Source organism: Sphaeramia orbicularis, chromosome 12 (assembly GCF_902148855.1).
Source record: "Sphaeramia orbicularis chromosome 12, fSphaOr1.1, whole genome shotgun sequence".
Taxonomy (NCBI): domain Eukaryota; kingdom Metazoa; phylum Chordata; class Actinopteri; order Kurtiformes; family Apogonidae; genus Sphaeramia; species Sphaeramia orbicularis.
The window spans coordinates 79,415,460-79,433,470 of record NC_043968.1 but is presented as its reverse complement, the minus strand read 5'-3'; the positions used below and the strand labels follow the sequence as shown (position 1 = coordinate 79,433,470).

Here is an 18,011-nt window from a genome sequence, read left to right as displayed (position 1 = left end):
TTACTTATACTATACTCTAACATAGTAAATTTGTCCAAGATTTTTCCAAGACTAGTCACCTGATTCTTTACAAATTGAACATGTTTTCTTTACAACCAGGGGAAGTCCAGTGCTAATGGTGGCATTTCAGTTTTGGATTTTTTAAAAATGAATTTTTGAACATTTGAACTTTGAACTTCTGTCCGACCGGTTTCTCGAAGGCTCTTCACCTAATTTGTCAAAAGTGCGATCAGATTGAAAGTTAAGAGTTGGGCAGAATAATGTTTGACTGAACTACCTAAATAGGGCAGATATTTGATTTAATGTAGTTTACGCTTATCTTTAATGTAAAATTCAACATTAATCCCTGTTTAGGCAGCGTATCAGTGAGCAGGAGGGGCGGGTGTTTACTCGTTTTATTAGTTTTACATTTGACACCTTTTTTATATAATACTGTTTTATAAAGGAACACGTAGTGGCTGTAGATAAAAACATGCCAGTGTCCTGTCATTCTACGAACTTAGAGACACCCTTCTACGTTGGACCACTCAAAGTTTGGACCTGACGTCCATCCATCCAATCAGATGGACTTAACGTGCAGACATTTGGAGTTTTGTAGAGAATCGTCCACGTTTATCAGCTTTACAGGATTTACAAGAAGGGTCTCATGTCTCTAATAGGGGTGTAAGAAAATATCGGTTCTGCAATATATTGCGATATTTCATTTCACAATACTGTATCGATATTAAAAAGTACTCTATCGATATTTTTAGGTATTTATTCAAATGCAGATATTGTGGAGGTTAATTTTTGTTTTTTGTTTTTCTTTTTTGTTTATATTTTATTTATTATTTAACACTCTTTTATTAAATAATGTTTGTTCTTTTGTTGGGATTGAACTAAAATAATCTGCTGTTAGTTCTGAACTAATAGAATATGAACATTTGAACAGGATCTTAAACTGTAATGTCTGTAAAACAGAATTTAGCTTTGAACACAGGAACATTAGATCCTGTTCTGATCAAATAAAAATGTGTTTAGTATTTGTGCATATTTCTGGTGTAATTCAATTCTTCAAGGAAATAATCATTTAAAAAAACAGAAACAAACAAAAAATTGCCTTTTTAACAATATCATGATATATCGTGATATATCGTATTGTGATCCTAGTATTGTGATTTGTATCGTATCACCAGATTCTTGCCAATACACACCCCTAGTCTCTAAGGGGACAACCAAGTCTCAGATCACTAAGGAACAGGTCAAAGGTCATGTTTCCAAAAAAATGTCCTCACCTGGATTAAACTGAGCAAACAGTTTGGACTGTTACAGCAACTGATAGTTTACAGCTGCAGTTAGAGCCGAACTAACGCAGCCAGTCCTCCTTATTCCAGAAACAACTGTCGATTTGGTCGAGACCATTGAGATTGGACTGCATTGGACTGGACAGAGGTCATGTGGTCTGACAGTGGGCAAATGAAGTGAATACCCATCATGCCTAGTGCCTACAGTACAAGCCTGTGGGAGCAGTGTGTGTGTATATGTGTGTATATATAAGTGCCCAGTGGTGTTGACAGCAGATTATTTTACTTGATTGTTCTTGTGTTTAAGAACCCTGAGGTGCAGGTTGTGGGTTAGGGTTAGGGTTAGAGTAGTTCATCCTGTGTGTGTTGATCAGGTCATAAAGGTGTTGTTTGTCCAGTTCCTTTGTGCAGCTCAGTCCTGTTTCCTTCCTGTCAGCAGTGATCATGGACTTGCTGTCGATAGTGTGTTCATTTACCTGAAGCCTCAGTGCGTTCCTCAGTCCTGCAGTTCCAGGTTTCTGTCCTCTGCTGGACACGTTTCCGTTTCAGTCCTGGACAGTATAATCATGTGACACGTCTCCAGAGTGTGAGGGCTTTTGCTCAGTATCTGGTCATGAGGACCATCCGTGGACACGCTGCTGGTTCAGGGTAGAGGTGTGATGGCCTCGGAGCTGGAGGAGTGAGCGCCGCCGCCGCACCGCTGCCACCGGTCTTCGTCCCCCTTCGTTGTCTGTGCTCTGCTGCTTTTTCCGTCCCTCTGTGTCCGTCCTGTTGCTGCTTCTCTGTCGATCTGCCTCCCGTTGCCCTTCCTACTCATCCACTGCTCCCTCCCCCACTTTCTCTCAGACTCTTCTCTTTTTTTCCACTTCTGTGCTCAACTCACTGGACTCGATGCACATGGAACACTTTCCTTGTCATTTATTTTTCTTCCTTTGTCTTTTTCTATCTTTGACTTTATTCTATAAAGTATTCTCTTACTCAGTTTAATAATGGAACTGACTTTTCTCCTTTGTTCTGTCTGTGGAGGAGTGCTGCCTTTGGTCCAAAGCCGTGGTGCTTGAAGGTGCTCATGACAGGACAAACAGCATCATCCTGACCCTGCTCAGGACTTTGGCCACTCCTCCCCCGTTTGTGTTTGCACATCACCTGCTGGATGCATCGTCCTTCACTGCGGTTATCTGGAGCTGGACTCGTCTTCCTCTTAGTGTCTGCTAAGCGGGTCTGTAAGCTAGCTAGTGAGAGGACTAATTAGGGCTACTGGGCATTGGCATGGCAACAACGGCACCGCCGGCCAAAGCAAACACACACTGATAGGTCCACATTCAAACCAGTGCTGTCTCTCTCTTTCTTTCTTTTTTTCACTCTATCTCTCATCTGGTCGTATTTTGATCAAGTAAAGCCAGTTTGATTTGTTGTAATCCAGAACCACCCATTGTACGTGAACCACACTGAAGTAATATGACCTCATTTATTTACTTTTTCAGATTATATTTTCTGAACATTAATGCCAGTGTCACTTTATTGTATTTAGGGGCTGAGATACCCGTTCGTGACAAAGTAATGTGTTGAGACATGTATGCACTGTGTGCTGTACAACTCACTCACAAGAGGAAGATACTGATTAAAGATGTTCTGGAACTCCAGTTCTACAAGCGTATGCATAGAACTATCTGAGAGTTCAGACAATGTGAAAAGGATTTCCATAGATATTGGTAGTGTAGGGCTGGGCAATAAAACAAGAATGATTTACAGCTCTGGAAGAAAACCGCTGCATTTTCCTGTGAAATAATCATGTGTGGATGTATGACAGTCATTCCATTTCATTTCATTCCATTCCTTTCCAACCCAAACACACCTTCTACTGAATAAACAGCTGATCCATGTCTTCTTTCAGAAGCAGAAGTAGAAACAGCATTACTGTGTCCATCACTATCTTCTTCCAATTGGCTAAAATAGTTCTATTACTACCACAAAAGTAACTGTAATCTAGGGGTGTGTATTGGCAAGAATCTGACAATACGATACAAATCACAATACTAGGATCACGATGCGATATATCATGATACTGTTAAAAACGCAATTTTTTTGTTTGTTTCTTTTTTTAATGATTATTTCCTGGAAGAATTGAATTACACCAGAAATCTGCACAAATACTGAACGCATTTTTATTTGATCACAACAGGATCTAATGCTATATCACAAAACTTCCCTGTGTTAAAACTTAAATTAGGTTTTACAGACATTACAGTTTAAGATCCTGTTCAAATGTTCATATTCTATAAGTTCAGAACTAACATCATAGCATTATTTTTGTGCAATCCCAACAAAGGTATGAACATCTGCCTCTCAGACAGTAAAAGTGCTTTTAGGATGCTTCAAATAACCATTATTTAATAAAACAGTGTTAAATAATAATAAATAAGATATAAACAATAAAGAAAACCAAGAAACAAAAATGAACCTCCGCCATATCTGCATTTGAATAAATACCTAAAATTATCAATACTGTACTTTTTAATATCGATACAGTATTGTGAAATGAAATATCGCAATATATTGCAGAACCGATATTTTCTAAGACCCTTACTGTAATCCAAAAGTAACTATGGAAAACTACTGGACTTGTGCTCCGCCAATGTTCCCAAACTGTGAGTAGGACTGGTTCTTCTACCAGGACAATGCTCCTGTCCTCAGCTAGGTCCATAAAGGTGTGGATGATGGACCACCAGATGAAGACCCTGTCAGGTCCAGTCCAATCTCCAGACCTGAACCCACTGTGAAAACTTCTGGAGGAACATGGATGGTCCAAGCCATGGAACAGGTCTGAGCTTCTGGACCTTCCATGGCAGGAGCTGCATAAAGTCATCCAACAGCAGCGGAGGACAGAGAAGACACGTGGAAGCTGTCATGGAACATCAGGGTTATTCCACCAAATATGGATGTGTGACCTGTGACCCACATCCAACTGTAGTTTGGGTTGTTTACAAATGAAGATGAAGTGATTTGATTTGCATTATTGACTCTGAAAACACTGCATCTGTTTGGGATTTGGACCATGTATGTGTTCTGCAAATACATGTTCTAAATAACAAGATTTATTTTTGGAATTTGGGACAAATGTCTGTAGTTTAGAGAAAAAAAAACACGTTTATTTGACTCAAACACAGACGTAGAAATGGAAGAATCAGACAAACGGGTACTTTTACAGTGGTCTGGGAGTTTTTCCAGAACTGTTTATGTCATGATATAACTTTTCCTCCATAGAAATATGAGACATGCTCGATACAATTTCAATACAATTCGTTGTTTTGACAGACATAACACGTCTGCACGTGGCGTTGACAGCCAATCATAATTAAGTAGCGCTGCACCGAACTAATCACACTAGAGCCACAGCAGGTTAGGTCGACGCCCACAGCACAGGTGTAAGAGCAGCCGTAGCACACGCTAATGTTTGGGCAGAAGCAGGAAGTCACGAGTATTCCCTCTGGAGGACATGTGACCCAGAACTGGAGCGACCGGGGTAATGAACAGTAGGTGGAACCGTTTGGGTTCAGGACCTTCAGTCCAATACGGAGGGGAACCCAACAAATACAAGTAGCTAATGTGAAGAACAGGAGTCGGACATTCAAAGTGTGTTAAGTTTCAATTTCGGTTTACGCCAGTTATGGAGCGCACCCCTACGTATATACCCCTGGAATTGTTGGGTGAAGGTGGGTTATATTTCTGTTAACACGTCAAAGTTCATAATGTATTTCAGACCCACACAGTCGTATAAAACCTTCAGCAGTAGAGTGACACTTAACTGTTCAGAATATGTTGAATTTTTACTTCCATTTATTCATTTGACATTGACAAAAGAACATATACGTCCATTTTGTTTCTCTTCTCCTGTAAAACTTGAAAGCTTTCAGATTTATTTTTGGAATGAAGGTTTTATTTCTTTGGAGCTGACCAACAGATGTAATGGTCTGTTTCGTTTGTGTTCTCTTTGAAACTGTAAATCTTTTTTCCTGCTGCTCAGACTTTTGGTTTAGTTTTAAATCTTTGTTCCTGTTTTATTTTTCTGAAACGGTTGGATAATGTTCTTCACACTTCTGTCATGTTCAACCCCTGGCAGAAAATCAATCATATTTAAATCCAAAATAACCTTCTGATGTCTTCACAACTAACTTATTAGGAACGGAACATTTAAGATAGACAAAAATAGGGATTTGATTTATATCATGATACGTATTGATATCGTCTGATATAGAATAAAAGTCTAATAATATGATTTTTTCCGTATGGCCCAGCCCTAAGTTAGTGAGTGGTTTATATGCATATACGAAGATAAAAACATGGAACCTATTAAACAAAGTGGATCTGGACTACAGCTGGTCCCAGTGTTTGGGTCAGTTAGACCCAATAGGGCTAACGTGTCTATTTTAGAACTAACATACCCTTCCCCCCCCCCCCCCAATTGATTTCACGGACACAATTCACCTCATTCTTTTCAAATTTCACACACATGTTCTTGACATGTGCCTTTCTTCACTTGCATTTTTACCCCGAAGGGAGGCAAGGGCTATTGTTTTTGGTTCGGTTTGTTTGTTTGTTTACACTCCAGCAGCAAAACTATTGGTTGAATTCAGACCTAATTGGGTTTATAGATTACCAGTGACCCAGAACAGATGTGATTACATTTTGGGAAAAGTAGGTCAAACTTCAAATTTTTAATGAATTTTTAAAAGTATTTTTTTCACATTTACTTATAATGGGTGAAATGACAAATGTCTATAAAAACATCCATTTTGTTTCAATGTACTTCAGACTTAGCACAGAGATAGAGGTGATTGATATGATGACATCAGCACACATGTAGACATGATGACATCAGCTGGATCGATGCCAAAATAAACTACGATACGTGTGAGGGGCGGGGTTTGTTGTGCCTAGAACCACTTGTTTAGGTTTTTTTTTTGTTTTAAAGGTTTTGAAAAGATTGAAAGTTAAGAATCAAAATCAGTCCCTAGGTCTGCGGGGGTATCAGTGAGCAGTGTGTTGTGTGACTGGGCGGGGCTATTAGTAAGCTCCGCCTACTGTTTCACTTGCTTAGGAACAGTGATGTCAGTGTTGGTTACTAGCTGTCCACAGGTTACTCTGTATTTCTGTGGTCTCTTTATGCTGTTGGGCTGGACGGAGCATCGACGTCAGTGACACGTTTTAGCTCAGTCTTTATTGAACTCCATCCTCTGAATGAGGTGAATGTTTCTGTGTCACAGTGGTCGGATCATCATTTATCTGCAGTCAGTGCATTAGTGTTTGAAAGGCCCCCTCACTGTGTGAAACAACAACAACCTTTGACCTCCAACTCCATCATGAAAATGGACAGTTTGGACAAACGTGTTGTTATGTGGCGTCTTCCACCAAAACTGTCCCAACACTTTAGCCCATTTTCCACCTGATTCCCAGGAACTTCTATCACCAGAAACATATTTACCACAGGAAGGCGGGGAGATCAGGTGTGTTGGAAGAGGGCTACATCTAAAACAGGAGTGTCAAACTCATTTTCCTCTGGGGGCCACATTCAGCCCAATTTGATCTGAAGGGGGCCGGACCAGTCAAATAATAGCATGATAGCCAATAAATAATAACAACTCCAAATTGTTTTAGTGCAAAAAATAACATTCAGTTATGCCAATATTTACATTTACAAACTATCCAAACCAAACAGATGCGAATAACCTGAGAAAAATGAAATTTCTCAGAAATATTAGTACAATTTTATCAATATTATGCCTCAACTTATCATTTATACAAATGCATTACAGGTCAGATCTACCAAGGCACAAAATATTTAGTAACAGGCAGAATATTGATAAAATTGCACTTAATTTTCTTCAGACATTTCAGGTTGCTTATATTTGTTTAGGTTTTTCACATTTTATTGTTAAAGGATAGTTACCTCCGCCAAGGAGGTTATGTTTTTGCTGGTGTTGGTTTGTCTGTCTGTCTGTCTGTCTGTCTGTCCGTCTGTCCGTCTGTCTGTGTGCAAGATAACTCAAAAAGTTATGGACAGATTTGGATGAAAATTTCAGGAAATGTTGATACTGGCACAAGGAACCAATGATTAAATTTTGGTGGTGATCGGGGGGGGGTGGCCACTGATCTACCTTGGCGGAGTTCTGCGCTCTCCGAGTGCTTTCCTAGTTTGTCAATGTAAACATTTTCATAACTTAATGCTTTTTGTGCTAAATCAAAGGGAAAAAATTGGTGTTGTCATTATTTATAGGTTATTATATAATTTTTGAGTTTGATGCCCTAACTTGCACTTTGCAAATTCATCCTATGGGCCAGTTTTGGCCGCCAGGCCGCATCTTTGACACCTGTGATCTAAAACATGCAGGACAGTGGCTCTGGAGGACCAGGGTTACTGACCTCTGGGTTAGGGTAAGGGTTAGCTGTAACACAGTGATGAGTACAGCCACAACTACACTGCTTTGTACATGTCATGTTTCAGAAACTGAAACATTTACATGTGGAAGGCTAAAAAAGCAGTATCATGGATGAAATCTCATATATATATATATATATATATATATATATATATATATATATATATATATATAGATAGATAGATAGATAGATAGATAGATAGATATCTTCATCTGACAAATACTTGTGCTTTGTGTTTCTAAACATGGTCCATTAGAAGAAGAGATTGGCAGGTGTCCACCACAGGGAACTCTGGGACTCCACTCTGTTAGCTGACGTAGAAGCGTGGAAAACCGGCCTGATTTTTCAACATCAGTATGAAATGATGTCAGGTCATCTATCTTTACATTTAGGAGGAGAGAGCAGCTGAAGGAAGGGCTGTGTTTCTGTATTTGTGGCTTTTCCCTAATTTCAGCTGCTGGGGCTTGAATTGGCCGATGGCTTGAATGGGTGTGTCTCTGTGTGAGACCTTCTCACCGTGGTAATGAGTCTGGTCCCATGCACTCCAACACCACCTCAGCCTTCTTCATCTCCACGGAGTGATCAGTCTGTCCTGACTGTTAAATATGAGGGAATCTGAGTGGGAAGTGGGTTCCCAGAACATCTCACTCTGCTGATTATCCCCATCACCACGGTGACGGTGGCTCTTTTGTTTTTGAGTGCTGGGGTAAATTATGATATAAAGCATAATTTTACTTATGGCTACCTTTGATTTTTTATTATATCTGTCTTGTCCAGTGAAGACTGAACTGAATAAATTCCCTAAGCGCAGAAACCAGGGCACATCTGTGCCAGAACCCAACCTGTCCCCAGGGAACCACCAGGAACATCCAGCAGCCTCTGTGGTCTTGGTCTTTGGGGTGTGGGTTCAAGCATAGCATTTCAACGTCAGCATGTTAGGACCAAAGTCAGAAGAAGACCAACCTTTCTCTGTAACTGTTTTCAGACCCACAGAGAACTGTGCCGTTGCTGGTTAACGCACCTTATCACAAACCAGCTGATGTGTTCACACCAAATCAGAGCCTTCAGGAACCAAAAATTTGGCTCAAGGAAAACTTGTTTTTTCTAAGTGAACCGTGACGACATGAGTGGACGTCACCAGGTCAATCCGGGTCAGAAGCGGAAAAATAAACAAATCAAGAAAACGTGACTGTGGAAAATGGCCGACAAACCGAGTTGTAATGTTCTGTGCTGCATTAAATCAAAACCATCTTTGGAGAGTTCTGGGTCATCTTTATCACCGTCCAGTTCTCTGGTCTTCTGTGCCTCAGCCGGACACTTCCTGATAATACTCCGTCTCTGGGAAAAAGAGTAAACAATCGACAGCCGTAGACAAATATCACATGTGAAATGGTTCGATATCAGCCTCCACTCCTCTTTCATAATCAGAGGCTGAATTCCTTCCATCCTTTGTTTCCCTTAGGGTTAGGGTTAGGGTTTGGGTTAGGGTTGCCTGGTCCCACTTTGTCTTCAGCCCAGTCTTCAACACTGCACTACCAATACAGCAAAACATTCAAAAGAATTGACGTTTGTTAAACAACCAGATAAAAGTGAACTGTACAGTTGTGTTCTTTTCAACCGTTTTTACCTCTGTTTATCTGTTTGTTTCTTTCTGTGGCTGAATGAACATCCATGAGGGCAGATCATGGCTACAGTTTCAGTGTCACTGTTACACTTAAAGTGTTATCTTCAGGCGCTGATGGCTTGACTTTGAAAGCATGTGTTTGGACATAATACATGATGGAAAAGATAAACATGTAGAAGTGACATGTGCTTCCCTGAAACACGTGCACTGATAAATGTATCAAGCTGTGTAATCCCACTGACCACTTATTTATTCATGTTTGCAGAGTCACAGAAATATGATAATCAAAAAGTTTTTAAAGTTTGAGAAGTACAGTCAAGACAGTTTTGAGAACTACACTGAACAAAAATGCAAACACAACACTTTTGTTTTTGTTCCCATTTTTCATGAGCTGAACTCAAAGACCTCAGACTGTTTCTGTGTTCCCTAAGCCCTATTTCTGTCAAATATTGTTCATAAATCTGTGTAAATCTGTGTTAGTGAACACTTCTCCTCTGCCCAGATAATCCATCCACCTCACAGATGTGGCAGATCCAGATGCTGATGAGACAGCAGGATTATTGCACAGCTGGACCTTAGGATGGACACAATAAAAGGACACTCTAGTCTTAGATCTTTGAGTTCTTTGACTGGTACATTCTGTGGAGATGTAGTTTGTTCTTCATTGGTGGTTTTGGTGCATTTTCAAACACAACTTGCTCTGCTGTTGATATTTTGAATATCAATACTTCTCATAAGACCTTTAAAGCATAGATGTACATTACGTAGGAACTGTACAGGTGACATGCCAGAGCTTTATAGGGGGAAGTAACAGTAAATAAATGATTCAAGACTTAGAAATGGGTCTGTTTCTGGCCCTTCCAAGGGCCTTTGTCAAGGTTGAAAATATCACACTCAGATATAGTATTATCATTGACTGGCGGCAACGGCCAGTTCATTAAATCAGCATCTGACTTTGGTCACAGATGTTTGTTCAAATGTGTCCAACCCCAGTGACCCTAACCCTAACCCAGTGATAGCCTAACCCAAACCCCAGTGATAGCCTAACCTCAGTGATAGCCTAACCCTAAACCCAGTGATAGTCTAACCCTAACACCAGTGATAGCCTAACCCAAATCCCAGTGATAGCCTAACCCCAGTGCTAGCCTAACCCTAACCCAAACCCCAGTGCTAGCCTAACCCTAACCCCAGAGATAGCCTAACCCTAACCCCAGTGATAGCCTAACCCTAACCCCAGTGATAGCCTAACCCTAACCCCAGTGATAGCCTAACCCTAACCCCAGTGATTGCCTAACCCTAACCCCAGTGATAGCCTAACCCTAACCCCAGTGATTGCCTAACCCTAACCCCAGTGATAGCCTAACCCCAGTGATAGCCTAACCCTAACCCCAGTGATTGCCTAACCCTAACCCCAGTGATAGCCTAACCTTAACCCCAGTGATTGCCTAACCCTAACCCCAGTGATAGCCTAACCCTAACCCCAGTGACAGCCTAACCCTAACCCCAGTGATTGCCTAACCCTAACCCCAGTGATAGCCTAACCCCAGTGATTGCCTAACCCTAACCCCAGTGATTGCCTAACCCTAACCCCAGTGATAGCCTAACTCTAACCCCAGTGATAGCCTAACCCTAACCCTAACCCCAGTGACAGCCTAACCCTAACCCCAGTGATTGCCTAACCCTAACCCCAGTGATAGCCTAACCCCAGTGATAGCCTAACCCTAACCCCAGTGATTGCCTAACCCTAACCCCAGTGATAGCCTAACTCTAACCCCAGTGATAGCCTAACCCTAACCCTAACCCCAGTGACAGCCTAACCCTAACCCCAGTGATAGCCTAACTCTAACCCCAGTGATAGCCTAACCCTAACCCTAACCCCAGTGATAGCCTAACCCTAGTGATAGCCTAACCCTAACCCTAGTGATAGCCTAACCCTAACCCCAGTGACCCTAACTCTAACCCCAGTGATAGCCTAACCCTAACCCTAACCCCAGTGACAGCCTAACCCTAACCCCAGTGATAGCCTAACTCTAACCCCAGTGATAGCCTAACCCTAACCCCAGTGATAGCCTAACCCTAACCCCAGTGACCCTAACTCTAACCCCAGTGATAGCCTAACCATAACCCCAGTGATAGCCTAACCCAAACCCAAACCCAGTTCTCGTCTAACCCTAACCCAAACCCCAGTCAGATCCTAATTATCTCTACTCCGTTAGTCTTTCTGTGCTTGTGCACCTGAATCACTTCCCTCACAGTGAACGTCTTCGTAGATGACTCCATCATAAACACAGTCTGCTTGTTTACAGAACAAACCCAAACAGCACTAGGGCCTTTTCAGAAGTTTTGTGGTGAAGTGCATTGTGGGAATGTGAATTGCAGACAGCAGCAGTTTGTCTGTTGGTGAGTGTTGAACCCAAATGTGTCCTTTACCTCCGTCCATCGACTAGACTCATTCTGGAAAACAACCCAGGTGGACTGGAAGAGTTTACCTTGGAGCCATCTGGATCATTTTCCACCCGAATCTGTGAGAAACCGCTTTCGCTTGGTCGCCATTCCCACAATGCACTTCATGACAGCATTTCCAAAAAGGCCATGAACCATGAACAACAGATAGCTTGAGGTCACACCACTCAATGAGTGACATCACCAAGACTTTTTCTACTGTTGATGTATTTTTTGTATACAAAGCATATATGTTTTTATTGTATATATTTATGGCCTTGACAAACATTATTAAGAGACTTGTGTACTCATGTGTTTTTGGTGTGTTTGTGTGTTCTCCAGACTACCTGTCACAGGGGGTGGATCTGAGTGGCATCGAGGTGATAGAGAATGAGCTGCTGCTCATCAGTAGAGCCAGGCTGGAGGTGGAGAACCAGGCCAAGAGGCTTCTGGAACAGGGCATGGAGATTCAGGTACGCTCCACATGCACTCACCAGGCCTTCCATTCTGCAGGTAAAACCATTATGATGTTCAAACCTCAACTGGAGGGAAAAGCAGACCCAGTACAGTTCAGTTTAACAGTGACATATCACACCGACTCCTCTCTGATCACAGCCTCTGAAAATCACTGTTTCTCTCAAGTTTTGGTACATACATTAATTTTGGGTTAAGGAAGAAATTCCCTTACAATTGTGCCTTATCCAGAGGTTTATTTTATTTTATTTTTTAAGCCGTCACAGATACCCTTTATCTTTTCTTAGATCCTGTTTTTACCCCTCTGCCAACATCTGGCTGAAGGGGTATTGCAATACTTTTGTTGTCTGTCTGTCTGTCTGTCTGTCTGTCAGGGGGTTGGGGTTAGGGGTTGTGGTTAGGGTTGGGGTTAGGGTTAGGGGTCAGTCCTTTCAAATATCAGTCCTTTCAAATATAAATATGTAGGTAATAAGTTTTACACAAAGATAATCTAATCTAAATTATAGGGCAGGAACTTTTAACAGAATCTTACCCTATATTTGGTCGTGGTGGATTAAAAGTGCTCAGGCCGTTCTGTCCTCCTTCTGCTTTGCATTGACATTTGCAGCAGACGACATATGACTGTATTGTATTGGTGTCATTTAGTCGAACATGTGAGGCAGTGCATGTGAGCTGTGTTAACCTTCAGCTGCCCCAGAAAGACTGGGCCTCTGGAGAACCACGCTCCATTAAAGGAGAACCCTGTTAGAGTGTGTGTGTGTGTGTGTGTGTGTGTGTGTTCAGTTTCCGTTTCCATGGTGACACACTGCCAGTGTACAGAAGACGACGTAGTTTCAGTGTTTCACACATATTCCATGTTAGTGGGAAGACAGTGTGTTTGTGTTCACAACCAAAGTATGTCACAAATGATGTTCCATGAGACTTTTACCAAAATACGGCAGTGTATTAATCTGAGCTCCATTTTCAACTTGTTAAATAAAAACTCAAAGAAAATTGGACACAAATAGTAGTCGTTAAATCAAAGACCACAGGGGTGCTTTTGTTGATATGTTTTAAAAGTAATTTAGAACATTATTATTATTACAACCCTGCCCTATATGTATACATATATATATATATATATATATATATATATATATTATATATATAATATATATATATATATATATATATATTAGGCCTGTAACGGTACAAAAATTTTTTCGTTTTTTGTACATTTTCGGTTTTCAAAGCCACGGTTCGTTTTTTTTTTTCGGTTCGGTACGGGAAGAAAGAAAACCCCTCAAAATGTCTTTAATGCATTTATGAATTTTTGAACATTCTTCCACAAATTTTTGGAGACAACAGAATACAGAAAAACAGGAATAATATAATTCTGCTGCTATAAATCAAATAGAAAATAAAATATTACTAAATGTATTTTAAACATTTGTGTTGCACTTTTCCCTGAAAGGGAGTTTTGAACAAACAACAAAAATTAAATCACAGTTCTGTCAGTTCACATTCTGCATGAAAATAACAACAAAAAAAATTCCATATGAAGTGCAACATTAAGAAGAGGGCAAACTGGTATTCTGTTTAAACAAGCTGAAGAGAAACATTGACAAATAAATTAACCTAGTTATTTTAGGACAGCGAAAAAACTGTTTAGACCACTGTGTGTACTTGTGTGTGCATGCGTGCGCGCAGGGTGCGACTTGTCAAAAACACAGAGGGTTTTTTTTTTTTTTTTTTCGGAGGCGCGCAGGGGGGTTATACGTGGGGGTTCGGTCATTAACTAACGTAACTAACGCTGGCGTGAAACGAAAGTGAAACTTTACATACTTTCAACTCCTTTCCAACTTCCAACTCCCAGGTTCTATTCCTCTATTATACAGCATGTGTGTGTGTGAGAGAGAGAGAGAGAGACAGAGCTAGTGTCAGTGTTTTAGAACTACTGTAGTTCACAGGCGGCAAACAACATCCGTCTTCTCTTTCCTCGTTGTGGTCTTTCACCTGAACCCGTACTGATCCCAAACAGGACTGTAATGATGGTGGAGGGTCTTCAGTCCCTTCAGGTTGACATCATATTTGTTGTTTTTTTTAAACCTTATATCAGCTGTTATTTCATATTTCGAGTCAGTGTGCGCTAGTTCCATATGTCCGTGTGGAACTTGCGCGGATTTAAAGTTCCGCATCTAACAACGTCTTCCGTTCATATCGTACTGTGCCGTTTTGGTACAGCTGTGTACTGAACTGAACTGGTGCGTACCGAAACAGTTCAGTACATGTACCGTTACAGGCCTAATATATATATATATATATATATATATATATATATATATATATATATATATATATATATATATATATATATATATTCTGTCTTACCTGGTCAGTGTCTCCTTCAGACTTGGTCCTCTGGATTAACTGCAGGGTCTGGACAGACTTTTAGGGACAGTCTGAGAAAAGTGAGTTCCAATAATCTAGTCTGGATTAAATAAAAGCATGGACTCATTTATCTGCATCATTCTGTTCAAATCTGTCTGATTTTAGTCAAATTACACAAATGGAAAAGGCAGTTCTACAAATCTGTTTAATGTGGGACTGAAATGATAGTGTGTGAAGCTAGCGGACCTATGAAGTTAATGCTGCCATGAAACGGTTCTGTGGAACACTGCCCAGTTCAATTCTGCTTTTGTCTGGTAGAATCCAACTCAGGTGGGCACAGCCCTGCAGGTCTTCTATAACCTGGGCAGTCTGAGAGAGACCATCACCTCTGTAGTAGGTGGTTACCAGACCACCATAAGGGACAACATCACCAGTGCCCTGGACATTAAGGGCCTGACCCAAGCATCCACCCCCAGAGGTAAGAACCAGGGACCATGTGGTCCATTCATATACACCAGATCCACACACTGGACCATGTGGTCCATTCATATACACCAGATCCACACACTGGACATACTGCTCCTGCTCCTACACCCCCTTTTAATTCATTCTGGGTCAGTGGGCTTTATTGTACACCGACTACAGAGAGAAGCCCTGTCTGACTGGAGGGCCAGATTAGATCATATTAGACTAGATTAGATTAGACTAAATTAGATCAAATCAGATTAGACTAGATTAGATTAGACTAAATTAGATTCGATTAGACTAAATTAGATCAGATTAGACTACATTAGATCATATTAGACTAGATTAGATAAAATTACATTAGATCAGATTCAACTAGATTAGATCAGATTAGACTACATTAGATCAACTGGACTGGACCACCCAGAGGGCCCTTTTTAGTGCCTAACCTGGACTGGACTGGCCTACCCAGAGGGCCCTTGTTAGTGCCTAACCTGGACCGGACTGGACTAGACTACCCAGAGGGCCCTTGTTAGTGCCTAACCTGGACCGGACTGGACTGGACTACCCGGGGGGCCCTTGTTAGTGCCTAACCTGGACTGGACTGGACCACCCTAACCCTGTAGGTAATGGGAGTGTGTATCCTCAGGGGCTCCAGGCAGGGCGGTGCTGCCCACACCAGGGAACACTGCAGGGTTCCGTGCTGCTCTGTGGACCAACTTGGAAAAACTGATGGACCAGATTTGCGCTGCATGCAGACAGGTACATGACTACCTTCCACTACTAGTACTACTAGTGCTAGTAGTACTAGTAGTATTAGTACTACTAACTGTACCACAACAGCAGTGACTAACCCATGAAAACGTGTGTGGATGTCTGATATTTGAGGCTCGATGTTCATTTTCTTCGTCGTGTGTTTTTACAGGTGCAGCATCTGCAGACGGTCTTGATGAAAAAAAGGGACCCTGTCAGTCACATTTGTTTCATTGATGAAATCATCAAGGTGAGTTAGCAATTATTGATTTGGACCAGCTGTTCCACAGCAGAGTGGTGTCCATAAGAACCAGACCATAATAATATTAAAGAGCAGTGTTTAATGATCATTAGTGGAATATAGTCCCAGCCCTGGAACACGCCCACATAGTTCAGGTCCAATTAGAAGTGTCATGTTTTTGTCTGGTTTGTTAAATTGGGTTTCTTTGTTTCAAATGTAGGATTGTGTTTGAGGTTGTGCTTGAGCAGAAACAGACTAAGTATCAGTAGTGATCATAGCAGTCATGACCATTATCGGCGTCTCAGTCTCTTACCTCCACACAGTGCTCAATGTGCAAACCACAGTGTTACCATGGAAACAAAGCCTTTACCAATTACCCAGAGCTAGAGGTGTGAGTTGGAGACATAATAACATGTGTAAATGCAAACGTTAGCAGTGCAGCTGCATTTGGACAGAAGAATGCAACGGAGAACATAGAACAAAGAACAGAACAGAGAACAGACTGTACAGTTACACACTAACACACACTGTACAGTTACACTTAAACACACACTCTACAGTTACACTTAAACACACACTGTACAGTTACACACAAACATACACTTTACGGTTACACATAAACACACACTGTACGGTTTCACATAAACACACACTGTACAGTTACACATAAACACACACTGTACGGTTACACATAAACACACACACTGTACAACTACACACAAACACACACTGTACAACTACACACACAAACACACACTGTACAACTACACACAAACACACACTGTACAACTACACACACAAACACACACTGTACAACTACACACACACACAGTACAGTTACACAAACACACACACTCTACAGTTACACACAAACACACACACTGTTTAACCCTTCAGGCGTCTTCTTCTCCTGTAAAAGCTAATGCACACATTTTTACTTTTATTTTTTTGAACTCTTTCACTCATCTGTCAGAAGGACAAATGTCTGACTGTTAAAGGAGACTGTTTGAATGTGAAGGTGTAAATATATAAAAGTAGGAGTAAACTGTTCCACTGTTCTTATTATAATCCACCTCTAGACCAGGTGTAGTCATTAAAGGGTTCAAAATGTCCTGTTGACCCATGTGACCCTAACCTGGGACTGGACTGGAATAGTTTGGTCTGTATTTGGACATGTTTCCTGTGTTTGTGACAGGACGGTCAAGCTGACATCCTCTACACCTTCTGGACAGATGTGACCACCACACTGACCCAAGAGTTTTATCGAGCAACCGAAGGTACGTTTGGTTCCTCCACTGGAACCACCACAACAACACCTGAAAATTCCAAAAATTCTCAATTGGGGAACTGGGGGTAATTTTTCAAAATGCATAGTTTTTTTTGATACACCCTGTGTATATATGTTGGTATTAGGGATGGGAAGATTATCGGATACGCACCGATACGCCAACACGCGCGTGCACGATCCGAGTGCACCGGTAGAGAAGCTGCGAGTGAATGAAAAGTTTGGAATGATATCGAGATGCTTTGGTTATTGAATGTTTGTATCGATAAAATTCAATCCGTTAAATAGAACATATTTTTACTAGCATTTAAAAGTGTCACTATTTATTTGGGTAAAGTTTTTGTTTTCTTCAGACCCACGTTAACGTACGCCGCAGATTTTTGGATGTGTACACTGCACACTAACAGTCTGAGCTCCGTGGATGGACTGTGGCACAAGCGCCATGGATAAAAACTGTAGTGTCTGTGTGTGAATCTGACAGGCATAGAAAGAAGGTGACCACATGTGGTTTATGAATGTGTACTTTTTACTATATCAGCTGTAGTGAATACTGCCGTACATACCACAGATACGTCCTTAAACAGTGTCATACATATCCAACAGCGCATCCCAGAATACCTTGTGCAAGAGACAGAA

The 18,011-nt window shown here is 41.1% G+C and overlaps 1 protein-coding gene across 1 annotated transcript in view; it reads left to right on the top strand.

Moving 5' to 3' along the window:
- Window positions 1-18,011, top strand: part of cog5 (component of oligomeric golgi complex 5) — a 53,061-nt gene that overhangs the window by 25,352 nt on the left and 9,698 nt on the right. The window contains exons 7-11 of the mRNA XM_030149623.1: window positions 12,130-12,260; window positions 14,950-15,109; window positions 15,746-15,858; window positions 16,022-16,099; window positions 17,286-17,367. Coding sequence (XP_030005483.1) covers window positions 12,130-12,260; window positions 14,950-15,109; window positions 15,746-15,858; window positions 16,022-16,099; window positions 17,286-17,367 — 564 coding nt within the window. The remainder of the gene's footprint in view (window positions 1-12,129; window positions 12,261-14,949; window positions 15,110-15,745; window positions 15,859-16,021; window positions 16,100-17,285; window positions 17,368-18,011) is intronic.